At 42.8% G+C, this 15,773-nt stretch overlaps 1 protein-coding gene across 1 annotated transcript in view; it reads right to left on the bottom strand.

Moving 5' to 3' along the window:
• C7H2orf80 (chromosome 7 C2orf80 homolog) overlaps positions 1 to 15,364 on the bottom strand; it is a 513,500-nt gene extending 498,136 nt beyond the window's left edge. The window contains exons 1-2 of the mRNA XM_077274320.1: positions 15,334 to 15,364; positions 13,118 to 13,186 (exon numbers count right to left, since the gene is read on the bottom strand). Of these exons, the coding sequence (XP_077130435.1) occupies positions 13,118 to 13,158 (41 nt within the window). The 5' untranslated portion in view covers positions 13,159 to 13,186; positions 15,334 to 15,364. The remainder of the gene's footprint in view (positions 1 to 13,117; positions 13,187 to 15,333) is intronic.
• Between the last annotated feature and the right edge of the window lie 409 nt (positions 15,365 to 15,773).

The following is a 15,773-nucleotide window of genomic DNA, read 5'->3' as shown; positions in this document are numbered from 1 at the left end:
CAGAGCCGCGTGTATACAGAGTATTGTGTGTGTGTACGAGGTGTACAGAGCGGAGCTGTGTGTGTGTACAGAGCAGAGTCGCGTGTGAATAACTCCCAACAGTCCCAGATCCAGTGGGACAGTCCCGATTTTGAGACTCCTTGCCGCTGTCCCGGCCAGGATCCTCCTTTTCCTGCATGGCCTCAGACCAAATGTACCGCCGCTTTAAACTGCTAGCACAATTGCTAGCTGTGTCAGATCGGAGCAAATATTGCTCCTCGCTTTGACACTGACTGGCACTGGAGACACGGAGAGGTCTTTATCAGGGGCTTACCGAAGCTGCAGCGACGTGAGCAGTCAGCGGCGTGGCTGCATGACATCATTCAGCGCCACAGGAGAGGAAGCTGCCAGCTGCTGCGAGTGAGCACGATGAGAGGTGTGTGTGTGTGTGGTGATAGAGAAGGCAATGATGGGGGTGTGACGGCAATGACAGGGGTGGGGTAACCATGTGTGGCCATTATACTGTATGCAGTATCGTGTGGGGCCTAGTGCCTTGCAAAAGTATTCTGCTCCCTGGAACTTATCAACCTTTTCACACATATCATGCTGCAAACATAAAGATACCAAATGTAAATTTTTGGTGAAGAATCAACAACAAGTGGAACACAATAGCAAAGTTGAACGAAATTTATTGGTTATTTTAAATTTTTTTAGAAATTCAAAAACTGAAAAGTGGGGCGTGCACTTTTTGCTGCGAATACAGCTGCATGTCACTTGAGGTATGTCTCTATCAGTTTTGTACATCGAGAGACTGAAATTCTTGCCCATTCTTCCTTGGCAAACAGCTCAAGCTCAGTGAGGTTTGATGGAGATCGTCTCTGAACAGCAGTTTTCAGCTTTGAAGAAAAGCAGGCCAAAACCATGACGCTGCCACCACCATGTTTGACAGTGGGGATGGTGTGTTCAGGGTGATGAGCTGTGTTGCCTTTAAGCCAAACATATCGTTTGGCATTGTTGCCAAAAAGTTCAATTTTTTGTTTCATCTGACCAGAGCACCTTCTTCTACATGTTTGCTGTGTCTCTCAGGTGACTTATTGTAAACTTTAAACAATACTTTTTATGGATATCTTTGAGAAATGGCTTTATTCTTGCCACTCTTTCATAAAGATTTGTGCAGTGTACGACTGATTGTTGTCCTATGGACAGACTGTCCCACCTCAGCTGTAGATCTCTGCAGTTCATCTAGAGTGATCATTGTTCTCTTGGCTGCATTTCTGATCAGTCTTCTCCTTGTTTGAGATGAAAGTTTAGAGGGATGGCCGGGTCTTGGTAGATTTGCAGTGGTATGATACTCCTTCCATTTCAATATGATCACTTGCACAGTGCTCCTTGGTATGTTTAAAGTTATGAAAATCATTTTGTATCCAAATCCGGCTTTAAACTTCTCCACAACAGCATCACGGACCTGCCTGTTGTGTTCCTTGGTTTTCATGATGCTCTTTGTGCTTCAAACAGAACCCTGAGACTATCACAGAGCAGGTACATTTATACGGAGACTTGATTACACGCAGGTGGATTATATTTATGATCATTAGGCATTTAGGACAACATTGGATCATTCAGAGATCCACAATGAACTTCTGGAGTGAGTTTGCTGCACTGAAAGTAAAGGGGCTGAATAATATTGCACGCCCCACTTTTCAGTTTTTGAATTTCCACAAAAATTTAAAATAACCAATAAATTTTGTTCAACTTCACAATTGTGTTCCACTTATTGTTGATTGTTCACCAAAAATTTGCATTTGGTATCTTTATGTTTGAAGCATGATATGTGGGAAAAGGTTGAAAATTTCCAGGGAGCCAAATACTTTCGCAAGGCACTGTACTATACACAGAATCCTGTGGGGCCATTATACTGTACCCAGCATCATGTGGGGCCATTATACTGTATGGAGCATCATGTGAGGCCATTTTACTGTACGCAGCATCATGTGGGGCCATTATATAGTACACAGCATTATGTGGGGACATTATACTGTACAAAGCATCATGTGAGGCCATTATACAGTATGCAGCATCATGTGGGCCCATTATACTGTATGGAGCATCATGTGGGGCCATTAAGCTGTATGCAGCATCATATGGGGCCATTATACTGTATCGAGCATCATGTGGGGCCATTATAATGTACAGAGCATCATGTGTGGCCATTATACAGTACGGAGTATCATGTGTGGCCATTATACAGCATGGAGCACTGCGTGACCATTATACAGTATGGAGCATCATGTGTGGCCATTATACAGCATGGAGTACTGTGTGACCATTATACAGTATGGAGCATCATGTGTGGCTATTATACAGTATGGAACACTATGTGTGGCCATTATACAGTATGGAGCATCATGTGTGGACATTAAACAGTATTGAGCATCATGTGTGGCCATTATACAGTATGGAGCACTGTGTGGCCATTATACAGTATTGAGCATCATGTGTGGCCATTATACAGTATGGAGCACTGTGTGGACACTATACAGTATTGAGCATCATGTGTGACCATTATACAGTATGGAGCACTGTGTGGCCATTATACAGTATGGAGCACTATGTGTGGCCATTATACAGTATGGGGCACTATGTGTGGCTATTATACAGTATGGAACACTATGTGTGGCCATTATACAGTATGGAGCATCATGTGTGGCCATTATACAGTATTGAGCATCATGTGTGGCCATTATACAGTGTGGAGCATCATGTGTGGCCATTATACAGTATGGAGCATCATGTGTGGCCCTTAAACAGTATTGAGCATCATGCATGGCCATTATACAGTATGGAGCATCATGTCTGACCATTATACAGTATGGAGCATCATGTGTGGCCATTATACAGTATGGAGAATCATGTGTGGCCATATTTTTGTTTATAATTATTGTTTATGAAACAGTGTGATCAGCAGTGCTAAATGGGTGTGGTTGGAGCGTGGATATGGGTGTAACTAGTTGTGAAATGGGTGTGGTCAGAGGCATGGCCTAAAATTTGTCGCGGCGTATTTTTACCTGCGTTTTCTGCCAAGAGATGCAGAATCTGCATAGAAAATTCCACAGGCAAATCTGCAATGTGTGCACATATCCTAAAAACTGCACCCCTCAAGGTATTCAAAACCACATTCAAGAAGTTTATTAACACTTCAGGTGCTTCAAAGGAATTTTTTGAATGTGGAAGGAAAAAAACATTTACTTTTCTTTCACAAAAACTTTCCTTTAGACATTTTTTTTACTTTTGCAAGGGTTATAGGAGAAAATGGATCATATAATTTGTTGTGTAATTTCTTCTGAGCATGCCGATACCCCATATGTGGGGGAAATCTACTGTTTGGGCACACGGCAGGGCTTAGAAGGGAATGAGCGCTATTTCACTTTTTGAATGTAAAATTTGCTGGCATAATTAGCAGACGCCATGTCATGTTTAGAGAGCCCCTGATGTGCCTAAACAATGGCAACCCCCAACAAGTGACACCATTTTGGAAACTAGACCCCTTTAGGAATTTACCTAGATGTGTATTGAGCACCTTGAACCCTCAGGTTCTTCACAGAAGTTTTTGCAAGGATAACAGGAGAAAATGGACTTCTCCTGAGTTTACTGATACCCCATATGTCGTCGAAAACTACTTTTGAATCACAGAGCAAAGCTCAGAAGGGAAGAAACGTATTATTATAGTGCAGATTTTGCTGCACTTGTTTGAGGGTGCCATGTTACACAGGCAGAACCCCTGAGGTGCCAACACAGCAGGACCCCCATAAGTGACCCGATTTTGCAAACTAAACCTCTCTCTCAATTAATTAATCTAGGGGTGCAGTGATTATACTGACATCACAGGTGTGTCACAGACTTTTATACCATTGGGCAGTGAAGAAAAATTAATTTACATTTTTACCACCAAAATTGTATGTTAGCACTAAGTTTTACATTTTCATACTGGGAAATGGGTACAAATGGCACCAAAATGTGTCCCACATATTCTACTGAATGTGGAAATACCCCATATGTGACTATACAGTACTACTTAGCCATACGGAGAGACTCGACAGGGACGGAATGCTATTTGCCTCTTGAAGAGCAGATTTTCCTAGAAAGGTTTGCAGATTCCATATAAAGAGCCTCTAAGTGCAAAAAAAGCAAAATCCCCCCTCATTTGACCCCACTTTGGAAATTATAACCCTTTGGGAATTTATCTACAGTTGTAGTGATGATTTTGACTCCATGGGTGTTTTCCAGAAACAAGCAGCAGTAGATGTTGCAGAGTCAAAATTGCAAACTGTTGTAGTGACCAGTACATTGCAGTCACCAGTACATTATGCACAGCTCAAGCCTCTGGAGACATGCACCTGTAAATTAGGCAGGCTCTCGTCACTACAGAAGTGCCAAACATGTGGGCGCTAAATGCTGTTTAGGCACATTGGGGTTCAGAATAGACGGGAAGCATTTGGATTTAGGAGCGGAGAAATTGCTGAATTTCTTTTGGGGGGTGAGGAGCCATTTCAGTTTTCAAGAGCCTTTGTGCTACCAGTAACGTGGAAGCCCCCTATATTTCCGTTAACAGATGATGGACCTGAATGAGGGCTTGCTTTTTTGTGGATTGAGTTGAAGCTTTTATTGGGAACACTATACATAACATTTATGATCACATTTATCTAGCACTCTACGCTGAGCACTTACATCGGGGTTTACATCTAGTGACGTGACAGTTGAAACCCCCGATGGGTCCATTCACTATAATGAGGCAGCAGATTTACTCTGGACTCCGTCTGTCCTTCTTTTCAGAAGTGCACAAAACTGTGGCCGACTTAACTTTTCTGCAATTATAAAAAGACGGACACCGCTGGATCACAGGTCCTATGCCGTTCACAGTGCCTCCATCTGCCTCATTACAGGGAATCTTCCGCAAGAATTTCTGCCTGAATCACATATTTCACAGATTTACACGGAAACCCCGATGTAAGCACTCAGCGCAGAATGCAGGATAAATGTTCACCGAGCCTTACTGCGATCTTTGGGAGGCAGAATGAAAAAATCAACGGCATGTGAAGAATTGGTTTTATTTATTTTTTACGCTGTTCCTTGTGCGGTATAAGTGATTAGGCAACTTTATTCTTCAGGTTGGTGTGATTACAGCGATACCAGATTTATACCAGGTTTTTATGTTATGTTTATATCTAGACACCAGTGGCGCTTGCTATATTGAATTCTTGCAGCAGATAATGACACAGTACCACTTCTCTGTGTCGTATAATAGAATTATGGTGTTATCACGTGACCGTGACGTCACGCAAGGTCCTGCACTGCCAGTGAACCGAGCGGCTACTTTCTACAGCGCCCATCTACTCCACGCTGACAGCAACGAGTGACGGCTTTGGTGAGTTCTGCCGCCGGCCGGGGCAGTGCTTACTACCCGCACTCTCATCGTTAATACACCGGCTTTCAAGAACACCGGTTCAATACCCGGATTCGCTGCATGGAGAATTACTGAAGAGCCGAGGAACGGAGGAGCTAACTGAGCCACAAGAGGTAAAGAGTTCCTAGCGACACCGAAAATTCTCCTCTAAGAAATTCCCCTGGGGGTTTAGGATTCTTAATATGTTCTAATATAAATGTACTTGTATATTATTGAAAGATACTCCATAATATAACCTCATCCCTTAGCATATATCTGTTTCCAACTAGATCCAATCTGCTGAAAATTTCAGTGGTCGCTAGAAGAGTTGGAAGATTTTACTGTATCTCATAAGGTAAATTTTAATATAGGACGTATGCAAATTGCCTCTTCTGAGAAAAAGAGGACTTAACTCTATAGCGCCATCTGTTGGAAGTAGCGATCCTACAAGTCACAATCAACCCTTTAACGAGTCGTGCAATATGACTTAGGATAAAAGCCAAATCAGTATCTCAATTCGCAGACACGGTGTTTCGGGCTGTTGGCCCTCGTCAGTAGGACGTGAAATACTCAATAGATTATAGTAGAGGTGCCCTTGACTATTATTGGTAACAAAAGAGGGATTATTTCTAGCGCAGATATATGATTATTTATTTTATGGTATGTTTGGCTGCTGTCACACACTAAAAGATACACTAGTTTGTGAAAACTAGTTTTTGCATCACCATATTTAGAGAGGTATAATTTTTTTTATATTCCAGCCAACAGTCATGTTATGGCTTGTTTTTTGCGGTACTAGTTGACGTATTAGTACAATTTTCGCGCACATTACATTTTTTGATCACTTTCTATTCTGATTTTTGGGAGACAGAATTAACAAAAAACAGCAATTCAGGAATTGCTTTTTGGGGGCGGGTTTAATACCATTCCGCATGTGGTAAAATTGGTAAGGCAGCTTTATTCTTCCAGTCAGTACTATTACAGTGATACCCATTTATGTTTTGGTGCTTTTATACAATAAAATATATTTTATTGAAAAAGTAATTATTTTTGCATAGATTTATTCTGAGAGCTATAACTTTTTTATTTTTCTGCTGATTGAGGTGTATGGCAGCTTTTTTCCGGGACAAGATGACGTTTTCAGTGGTACCATTTTTATTTACATTTGTCTTTTTGATTGCATTTTATTGCACTTTTTGTTCTTCGGTATAATAATATAGCATTGTTTTTTTGCCTCGTTTTTTATTTTTTTTTTTCTGTGTTCACTTAAGGGGTTAACTAGTGGGACAGTTTTATAGAGTGGGACAATTCTGACGCGGCAAGAACAAATATGTATTTATTGGACAAATATTTGTTTCTTTTTTTTCTTTATTTTGGGATTTTTCAAAAATATTTTTACACTTTTCAATTTTTTTTTCCATTTTTTACATTGTCCCATCCTGCGGTCGGGAGTCTCCATGGAGACCATGAGGACAATGCAACCGCATTGCATTGTCCTAATGGAAGCGCGCAGGCAACCCATTCCCTGCTCAATTCTCCTCTATGTCGCTGTCATTGCTACTGTTAAATGCCTGCCCTCACCGATGGCAGGCATTGCTGCAGGATTTCAGCTTTCACACAAAGCACACGCCGTGAGTCCGTGCGGTTTACGGGAACGCAACTCCCGCAGAGCAGTATATGTACATTGTATGTCAGGAAGTGGTTAATAACCGTACCTCTACGGCTACCGGGACCTCAATTTTTTTTTTTCCTGCAGGGGTTTTCATCCATTGTTTAGGGACTTTTCTGGGTTACAATCCTCTGTGCCAGAGAAGGAGAGATTCTCTTCCACATTAAATATGTTCTGGAAGGAGGTCGAAAGGGGTCTTTAGGTAGCTCGTGACCAGACCAAGAGAAGTGCTAACCACAAACGTAGAAATGGGGTATTTTGTGTGGTAATCCTCAAACAATCTAAACTTAAATGTCACGTCTAGGAAGTTTGCTCCTAAATTCACAATTTCTTATAAAATTACTTGAGTCCTTTGACAGTTAAGCTGCAACTTCCGATTGCCTGGAGGATCAAAAATTCCTCCCACTCGTCCCTTTTGAAAGAAATTGAGAACACTCCTAGTCCTCAAGACATAATTGAGGTTGTTCAGGTGTATTAGGTTAAGAAAGTTTTTAGGGGTCAGATGGTTCAAGCGTCATCTACAATATCTCATGAAATGAAAAGGTTATGGTCCTTAAAAAAACTCCTGGGATGGTTCGCAGGCTCTCAGGATCAAGTGGATTGGTGCTTCGGAGTTCCAGCTCTTCGCTGAAGGAATTTTCCCTGCTAGTCAAACACCATTTGTATTTCTGCTGTGTGTTTTTGTGTGTTTTCTCATATGGCATTTTAGGGAGCCAGGTCCAAGGTGCTGGTTTTGGTTGTGTGGTTAGGATCTAGTCTGTACAGGGAGAAGTAGGGTGTGCTTGCAGCTTCTCTGTGTTGTACGCTTTATTATTCCTTTCCCCTTATATGAGTGAGTTACATGCATAACAATAACATAATGCTGTCATAGATCGTTAACCGGGTAAAGGGGTATTTCGAATTTAAAAAGTAATGACATATTGGTAGCAATTGCCATCACTTTATGATCAGTGGAGGGGGATTCGACTTCTGGGTCCCCAATGATCCTAAGTAGATTTGAGCGACTTTTACTTTTTTAGGATCAAGTCGGGTTTCGCGAAACCCGACTTTCTCAAAAGTCGGGTCGGGTGAAATCGGCCGATTATTGCGAAAAGTCGGGGGCCGACTGAAACACGAAACCCAATGCAAGTCAATGGGGAATCAAAGTCGGCAGAGAGTGGAGGACAGAAAAACACCTACAGTGCCCATTTTAATGCCAAAAACATCAATTCTTATTACTGAAGCTTGTCAATCTTAATTTACTTTATAATAATAGTTAGGCATTGAAAACTGGGGGTCATTTGGCTAAATTTTGTGGGGGGGGGTAGGGCTGGCTCAAGTTTTTCGTTGGCCCAGGAAACGCGGAATACGTCACGGCGGTGGAGCAGGGAGAGGTAAGCATTTAAACTTTGCAAGTGCTGTGATCCTGAGCAAGCAGGGGGGGCCCACTCGTTCGCATTGGCACTGGCACAGGACCCCTCAAAGTACGGAGGTGTGTATGACAGCGGGGGTGCCTCCCACCGGCAGAGACACTTTTGCATACTATGAGGGGCCCTGTGCCAGTGACGTTGCCAACGAGTATGCCCCCCCACCTGATGAAGGAACCTGCAGTTTCATCTGCACCTTCCTCTTTGTCCCCGTGTAAGGTGGTATAGTATGCGGGAAGGGGAACCTGACTTTCAACAGGGTCAGATTCTGGCTGTGTAGTGCAAGGGGAATGTAGTGGTCTGGGTCAGTGTACCAGCAGAGTCATCTAGCAGTGGCTGGGCAATGGGCAGGATGACGAGGAAACACAGATATATGCCCAAATAATAAAGTAGGCTAAATGCAGTTCAAAACTGGTAACGGGACTAAACAGGCGGCATAGCTTTGTAAGGAGTGGCGCAGACAGACTTAGTAGGCCTAAAATAAAAAAGTAGGCTAAATGCAGTTCAAAACTGGTAGCAGGAGTAAACTGGCGGCATTGGTTTGTTCAGTGGAGGTCAACTGTAAGGAGTGGCGCAGACAGACTTAGTAGGCCTAAAATAAAAAGTAGGCTAAATGCAGTTCAAAATTGGTAAAAGGAGTACACAGGCGGCATAGCTTTATTCAGCGGAGGACAACTGTAATGAGAGGCTGACAATTAGTAGGCCCAAAAAAGTAAGTAGGCTAAATGCAGTTCAAAACTGGTAACAGGAGTGAACTGGCGGCATAGCTTTGTTCAGTGGAGGACAATTGTAAGGAGTGGCGCAGACGGACTTAGTAGGCCTAAAATAAAAAAGTAGGCTCAATGCAGTTCAAAATTGGTTACAGGAGTACACAGGCGGCATAGCTTTGTTCAGCAGAGGACAATTGTAAGGAGTGGCAGACACAGTTAGTAGGCCCAAAAAAGTAAGTAGGCTAAATGCAGTTCAAAACTGGTAACAGGAGTAAACAGGCGGCATAGCTTTGTTCAATGGAGGACAGCTGTAATGAGTGGCGCAGACACAGTTTGTAGGCCACATTTAAAAAGTAGGCTCCAAGCAGTTCAAAAATGGTAACAGGAGTAAACAGGCAGCATAGCTTTGTTCAACGGAGGACAGCTGTAATGAGTTGCGCAGACAGACTTAGTAGGCCTAAAATAAAAAAGTAGGCTAAATGCAGTTCAAAATTGGTAACTGGAGTACATAGGTGGCATAGCTTTGTGCAGTGGAGGACAACTATAATGAGCGGCAGACACAGTTAGTAGGCCCAAATATTACAGTAGGCTAAATGCAGTTCAAAATTGGTAATAGGAGTAAACAGGCGGCTCAGCTTTGTTCAGTGGAGGAGAAAAGCAAGGAGCGACAGACACCGTTAGTAGGCCCAACCATACAAGTAGGCCAAATGCAGTTTAATATTTGAAACAGGAGTAAACTTGCGGCTCAGCTTTGTTCAGTGGAGAACAACAAGCAGCGGCAGACACCGTTAGTAGGCCCAACCAAACAAGTAGGCCAAATGCAGTTTAATATTCGAAACAGGAGTAAGCTGGCGGTTCAGCTTTGTTCAGTGGAGGAGAACAACAAGCAGCGGCAGACACCATTAGTAGACCCAACCAAACAAGTAGGCCAAATGCAGTTTAATATTCGAAACAGGGGTAATCTGGCGGCTCAGCTTTGTTCAGTGGAGGAGAACAACAGCGGCAGACACCGTTAGTAGGCCCAACCAAACAAGTAGGCCAAATGCAGTTTAATATTCGAAACAGGAGTAAACTGGCGGCTTAGCTTTGTTCAGTGGAGGAGAAAAGCAAGGAGCAGCAGACACCGTTAGTAGGCCAAACCAAAGAAGTAGGCCAAATGCAGTTTAATATTCGAAACAGGAGTAAACTGGCGGCTCAGCTTTGTTCAGTGGAGAACAACAAGCAGTGGCAGACACCGTTAGTAGGCCCAACCAAACAAGTAGGCCAAATGCAGTTTAATATTCGAAACAGGAGTAAAGTGGCGGCTCAGCTTTGTGCATTGGAGGACAACTGTAATGGGAGGCATACACAGTTAGTAGGCCCAAATAAGTCAGCTAAATGCAGTTCAAAACTGGTAACAGGAGTACACAGGTGGCATTGGTTTGTTCAGTGGAGGACAACTGTAAGGAGTGGAGCAGACAGACTTAGTAGGCCTAAAATAAAAAAGTAGGCTAAATGCAGTTCAAAACTGGTAACAGGAGTACACAGGCGGCATTGGTTTGTTCAGTGGAGGTCGACTGTAAGGAGTGGCGCAGACAGACTTAGTAGGCCTAAAATAAAAAAGTGGGCTAAATGCAGTTCAAAACTGGTAACAGGAGTAAACTGGCGGCATTGGTTTGTTCAGTGGAGGTCAACTGTAAGGAGTGGCGCAGACAGACATAGTAGGCCTAAAATAAAAAAGTAGGCTAAATGCAGTTCAAAACTGGTAACAGGACTACACAGGTGGCATAGCTTTGTTCAGTGGAGGACAACTGTAAGGAGTGGCTGACACAGTTAGTAGGCCAAAATAATAAAGTGAGGTAAATGTCTGCCAAAAAAATTTTCATAAATAAACAGGTGGCATAGCTAGGTACAGGGGTGGGCTCCTCTGCTGAGTAGCAGACAGTGGTAGTTGGCGCAAATTATTAACTGGTCTAAATGGAGGCCAGGGCCCCTGTATATTTTTACTATCATCTATCATTTCAACAAATTTGTATTGGCAGTGCCATTGAAGGATTTATCAGCACAGACTACACTGTGGTGGAGCAGGGAGAGGTAGGTATTGCAAGTGGTAGAGCACTGTTCGACCAGGGGGGAACACTCGTGGGCACTTCATTGTACTATGAGGGACCCTGTGCCAGTGCTGTCGCCGAAGAGTGGGCACACCCACCTGTCCAGGCAAACGGCACTCGCACGGGTGCTTGCGCTAGGTGGTGACCACGGCCCTGTGGGGGGAGTCAGCCCATTTAGGGAGGTAAAAAAAGGCCTATGGTGGACATTCAGCAGCTGCAAATGGAGGAATTGGAGCAGTCAGTAAGAGGAGGCCAAAAGCAAGAAATTTTTTAAGCAAGCTACGTGTCAGCAGGGGAAGGTGGGGCAAAATAATTTGAAATCCATGATTGGTTCATTTTAATGAAGGTTAGATCATCAATATTTCGGGTAGCCAGACGTGTCCTTTTTTCGGTCAGTATTGAACCAGCAGCACTGAAGACTCTCTCATAGCACACTAGCAGCAGGGCAAGCAAGCTCCTGTAATGCATATTCTGCCAATTCAGGCCAGGTGTCTATTTTAGATGCCCAGTAATCAAACGGGAATGACCTGTGAGGGAGAACATCGATAAGGGAGGAAAAATAGTTCGTAACCATACTGGACAAATGCAGTCTCCTATCGCGTGACAATTTGAATCTCCCTTTTCTTTTGGGGAGACTGCACCACAACTCAGGCCCAGTGTATTTTACAACGCAATGTGAGTGGCAGCAAGTGGCTGGCTGATACACCACAAACTAAGAGGACTGAGGTATATCCACTTTGTGAGAATTTCAATCTCACTTTTTTGGGGGGGAGACTGAACCCAAACTCAGGCCCAGTGTATTTTACAACACAATGTAAGTGGCAGAACGAGGCTGGCTGATATACGACAAACTAACAGAACTGACGTATATCCACTTTGTGAGAATTTGAATCTCCCTTTTTTTTTTGGGGGGGGGAGACAGCAAACTCAGGCCCAGTGTGTAACACAACGCAATGTAAGTGGCAGCAAGTGGCTGGAAGATATCTGAAAAAATCCAAGGACTGTAGTACAATTTCAATCTCCCTACAATGATCTCAGGACAAGTATGGCAGCAATAAAAAGGACTGCTGCACACAAAAGTGTGGACAGATAAACAAGATAACTGCACAAAGGAGCAACAGGATTTTTGCTTTAAAAAAGCAGTTGGTTTGTACAGCAGCGGTGCAAACAGCAATGCAGCTATCAGGGAGCCTTATAAGGCAGCCTAATAAGCTACAGAGCTGATGCACAAAAATATAGCCTCCACTGTCCCTGCAAAACAAAGGTGGTGTTGGCCAGTGGAAATCGCTACAGCACAAGCGTGTTTGGGGGTTAATCTTCCCTCCCTAACTATATCCCTGCTTCTGACGAAGCTGCAGCAACCTCTCCCTATGCTACGATCGGCAGCAGTAACATGGCGGTCGGCGGGAACGCCCCTTTATAGCCCCTGTGACGCCGCAGAAAGCAAGCCAATCACTGTAATGCCCTTTTCTAAGATGGTTGGGACCGAGACCTATGTCATCACGCTGCCCACACTCTGCGTCCTTCATTGGCTGAAAAATGGTGCTGAAAGCGTCATACGAAACGCGACTTTGGCGCGAAGATCGCCGACCTCATGGCCAATCCCACAGTGGGATCGGGTCGGGTTTCACGAAACCCGCCTTTGCCGAAAGTCGGCGATTTTTTAATTTGTCCGATCCGTTTCGCTCAACCCTAATCCTAAGAATTAATAGAATTTAGGTTGCATCCCCTTCTAGCTTCATTTTTTCATCTACCTTCCTATCAATATGTCATCACTTTATATTATATGCAATTAACATAATACAAAATTCAGCCTTACTTACAGAAGCTTTTCAAGTTCTTTCCTCAGACGTTTTCTATCCATTAAGCCTTTACAGACAACGTTAACAGTCCTGTGAATGAGGTGCTGACATGAGTATATGAGCTATCATATCAAGAAAAGTTTTATTTTACATAATGTGTACATCTTTGTATAGAATTCTTCTTCATATCTAAAATAAAATACTGGGCTCCCAGAGGGAGAATGCAATAAAGGGGTTACCCAGAACTATATTTTCTTTTACTATGAGTGAAAAGACTAATAATTATGTAATTTCTAACAACCTGCGTTCTATCTGGCGCTGGCTCGGAGTGGTCACTGACTGCTCCTACCAGCTTCCCAGCTGCTCCATGTCAAAAGAAGAGCTTTTCCTCTTTTAAGTTGCTCTGTCAGAGTGACTGCCAATGTCATTCTAATTGACAGCCGAATTCCCACAGTTAGGCAGCAGGAAGTCGGCTGTCAATCAGCATGACATTGGCAGTCACTCCCCATCAACAGAGTAGAGCAAAAGAAAAGCAGCTGTTCTGCTGCCATGACGTCAGTGGAAGCCACAGAGTCGCCAGCGGGAGCGGTCTGTGAACGCTGTGTGCTGGCAGAGATTTGTTGCAAAAATGGCAATGAATACAACCAGATGAAAAACAAAAGTGATTAAAAAAAAACAAAGGGTGAATCAGGGCATAAATGTATACGTGGATGCAGATGTGCATGTACGCTACACAAACCGTAATCTTAATAAAGCGACAGCTGTTTTTTCTGGTCCTACTGGCAGGCATGTCACTGGAGCCAGCCAGTGATTCAATATCAAGATGGGCTCAGTCACATGGTGCCCAATTTAAATCTCCATGTAACTTTCTTCCAGATCTGGCTGTTGTACTGCTATAGTACCCTGGTGTGCTTTTAATTGGATTGACGCCTGACTAGGATCTGTTGCTGATTTATTCTGATGATCATCCCTTGGCTACCCTTCTCAAATTGACCCTTGGACTAGATATGAAGAACTAGGCACTTGTAGAGAAACTGAGGTGATGTTTATATGCAATCCAATATATTTAAGATATGGGTCAGTAACTTAAAACTTTTTTCATATATACAGACTGCATATAGGAGAAGCATGTATGATACAGAGCACAAGTGGTAAAGCAGCATGATTGCAGTGCCGAGATGTTCATATCTAATATATGGGATAGGACCCTATTAGTGCACCATTGACTTGGAGTACCATGATCTACTTGAAATTGTTTACCCTGTCTGACTACACTCTCTGACATCAGTGTCTAGAGTATCCTCAGACTACTCTATGGGGTTTGATTTTGTAATTTTCCTCTTCTTTTTGACCTAACATATTCACATTTTCCCTTTACTAGCTTCTCTGGCCAACAGCAGCTCTACGAACTGAACCCAAGGGCCCTTGCAGAGATGCCAGATTCCATAGCCTGAGTGACTTACACAGTAGTGGCAAGTGCCAAGTTTGTCCATGGACAATCCAGCTGATTGACTCTAAGCACTTGTACTTAGTCAATGTTCTGATGTAGCAGATTTGTCATACCAAATAGAAGAATCGTGCACAGATTTCAGATCATGTTGTGCATTTTCAAATCAGTTTTAATGGTTATTGTGTTTCTGAATTAATGCTGCTTTTGTCATAGATTTTAATTTTTGCAATGAAAAGTGTGAAATACATAGCATTTCCACAAAAAAATCCACTATAGATTATTTTCCTCCCTGTATGTGGTGTCTTTAGGCGTTTTTACAACAGTACCGGCCAGCTCTGCCCACATTTTGAAAAGTGACAATAGTTTCATCACAAGGGGGTCATGGTCGAGGCTAGAAAATTCATCATAATTTTCCAGCCTCGTAACGTAATGTAAGATGGAAATGTACTGCAGTTCCCTACTGAAGTATATTTCTTGCAGAAGGACAGGGCAGCTGAGAGATTAGCCAAATGCATTTAAAGGTGAATGCCTCTTACAAGCTTTTTTCTCCAGCGCACAGTTTAGACTGACCTGTAAAGTATTGATTATTCGGGTCCTTTGTATTTTTAATGAGTAGCAGACAAAATAGACATGATAAGATACAGAGACAATAAGAATTAAAGCTATCACAGCTAAATATAGACAAGACAACCAGTCAGCACAAAGAGCAAATCTTTCTGACACTGGAAGATATCAATACCAAAGGGCAAAACCCATTGTTTCTGTCATTACATTGGGAATTCCTTACCTGTTATTGTTCTTGACAGCACGACTGTGGCTTGAAGTAGCTGAAAATGGTTTGATTGAGGCAAGCAAGTTTGTTTTTTTTTTCTTCTTATGTTGCTATGAAACCAGATACAGCAGCTTATTGCAGAAACAGTAGAGCTGACGGTGAGTGTAAGGTCTGCATTGAATTACCTGCTTCATTTAGAAGCGTATTAGGTTTCTAACACCAAAGGAAATGAACACAACAGGCCAATACATTAAAGTGACTGTGTGCCTTCCGAATGCATTTTGTAGCCTATGGGATTTGTTTTTGGGTAAATTTGCTAAGTTAAATCATCTTAAAATGTATTTCCAAGAGGAAAAGATGAATGAGACAATCACCAACACAGAAAATTCTATTCTCTTATTCCAATTGCATTTAGAGCACAGTGAGGAGGCATATGCAATACTTCACACATGGAC

The sequence above is a fragment of the Ranitomeya variabilis genome, chromosome 7 (genome assembly GCF_051348905.1).
Source record: "Ranitomeya variabilis isolate aRanVar5 chromosome 7, aRanVar5.hap1, whole genome shotgun sequence".
Taxonomy (NCBI): domain Eukaryota; kingdom Metazoa; phylum Chordata; class Amphibia; order Anura; family Dendrobatidae; genus Ranitomeya; species Ranitomeya variabilis.
The sequence above is the reverse complement of the archived record's forward strand: the minus strand, read 5'-3'. Positions and strand labels throughout refer to the sequence as shown.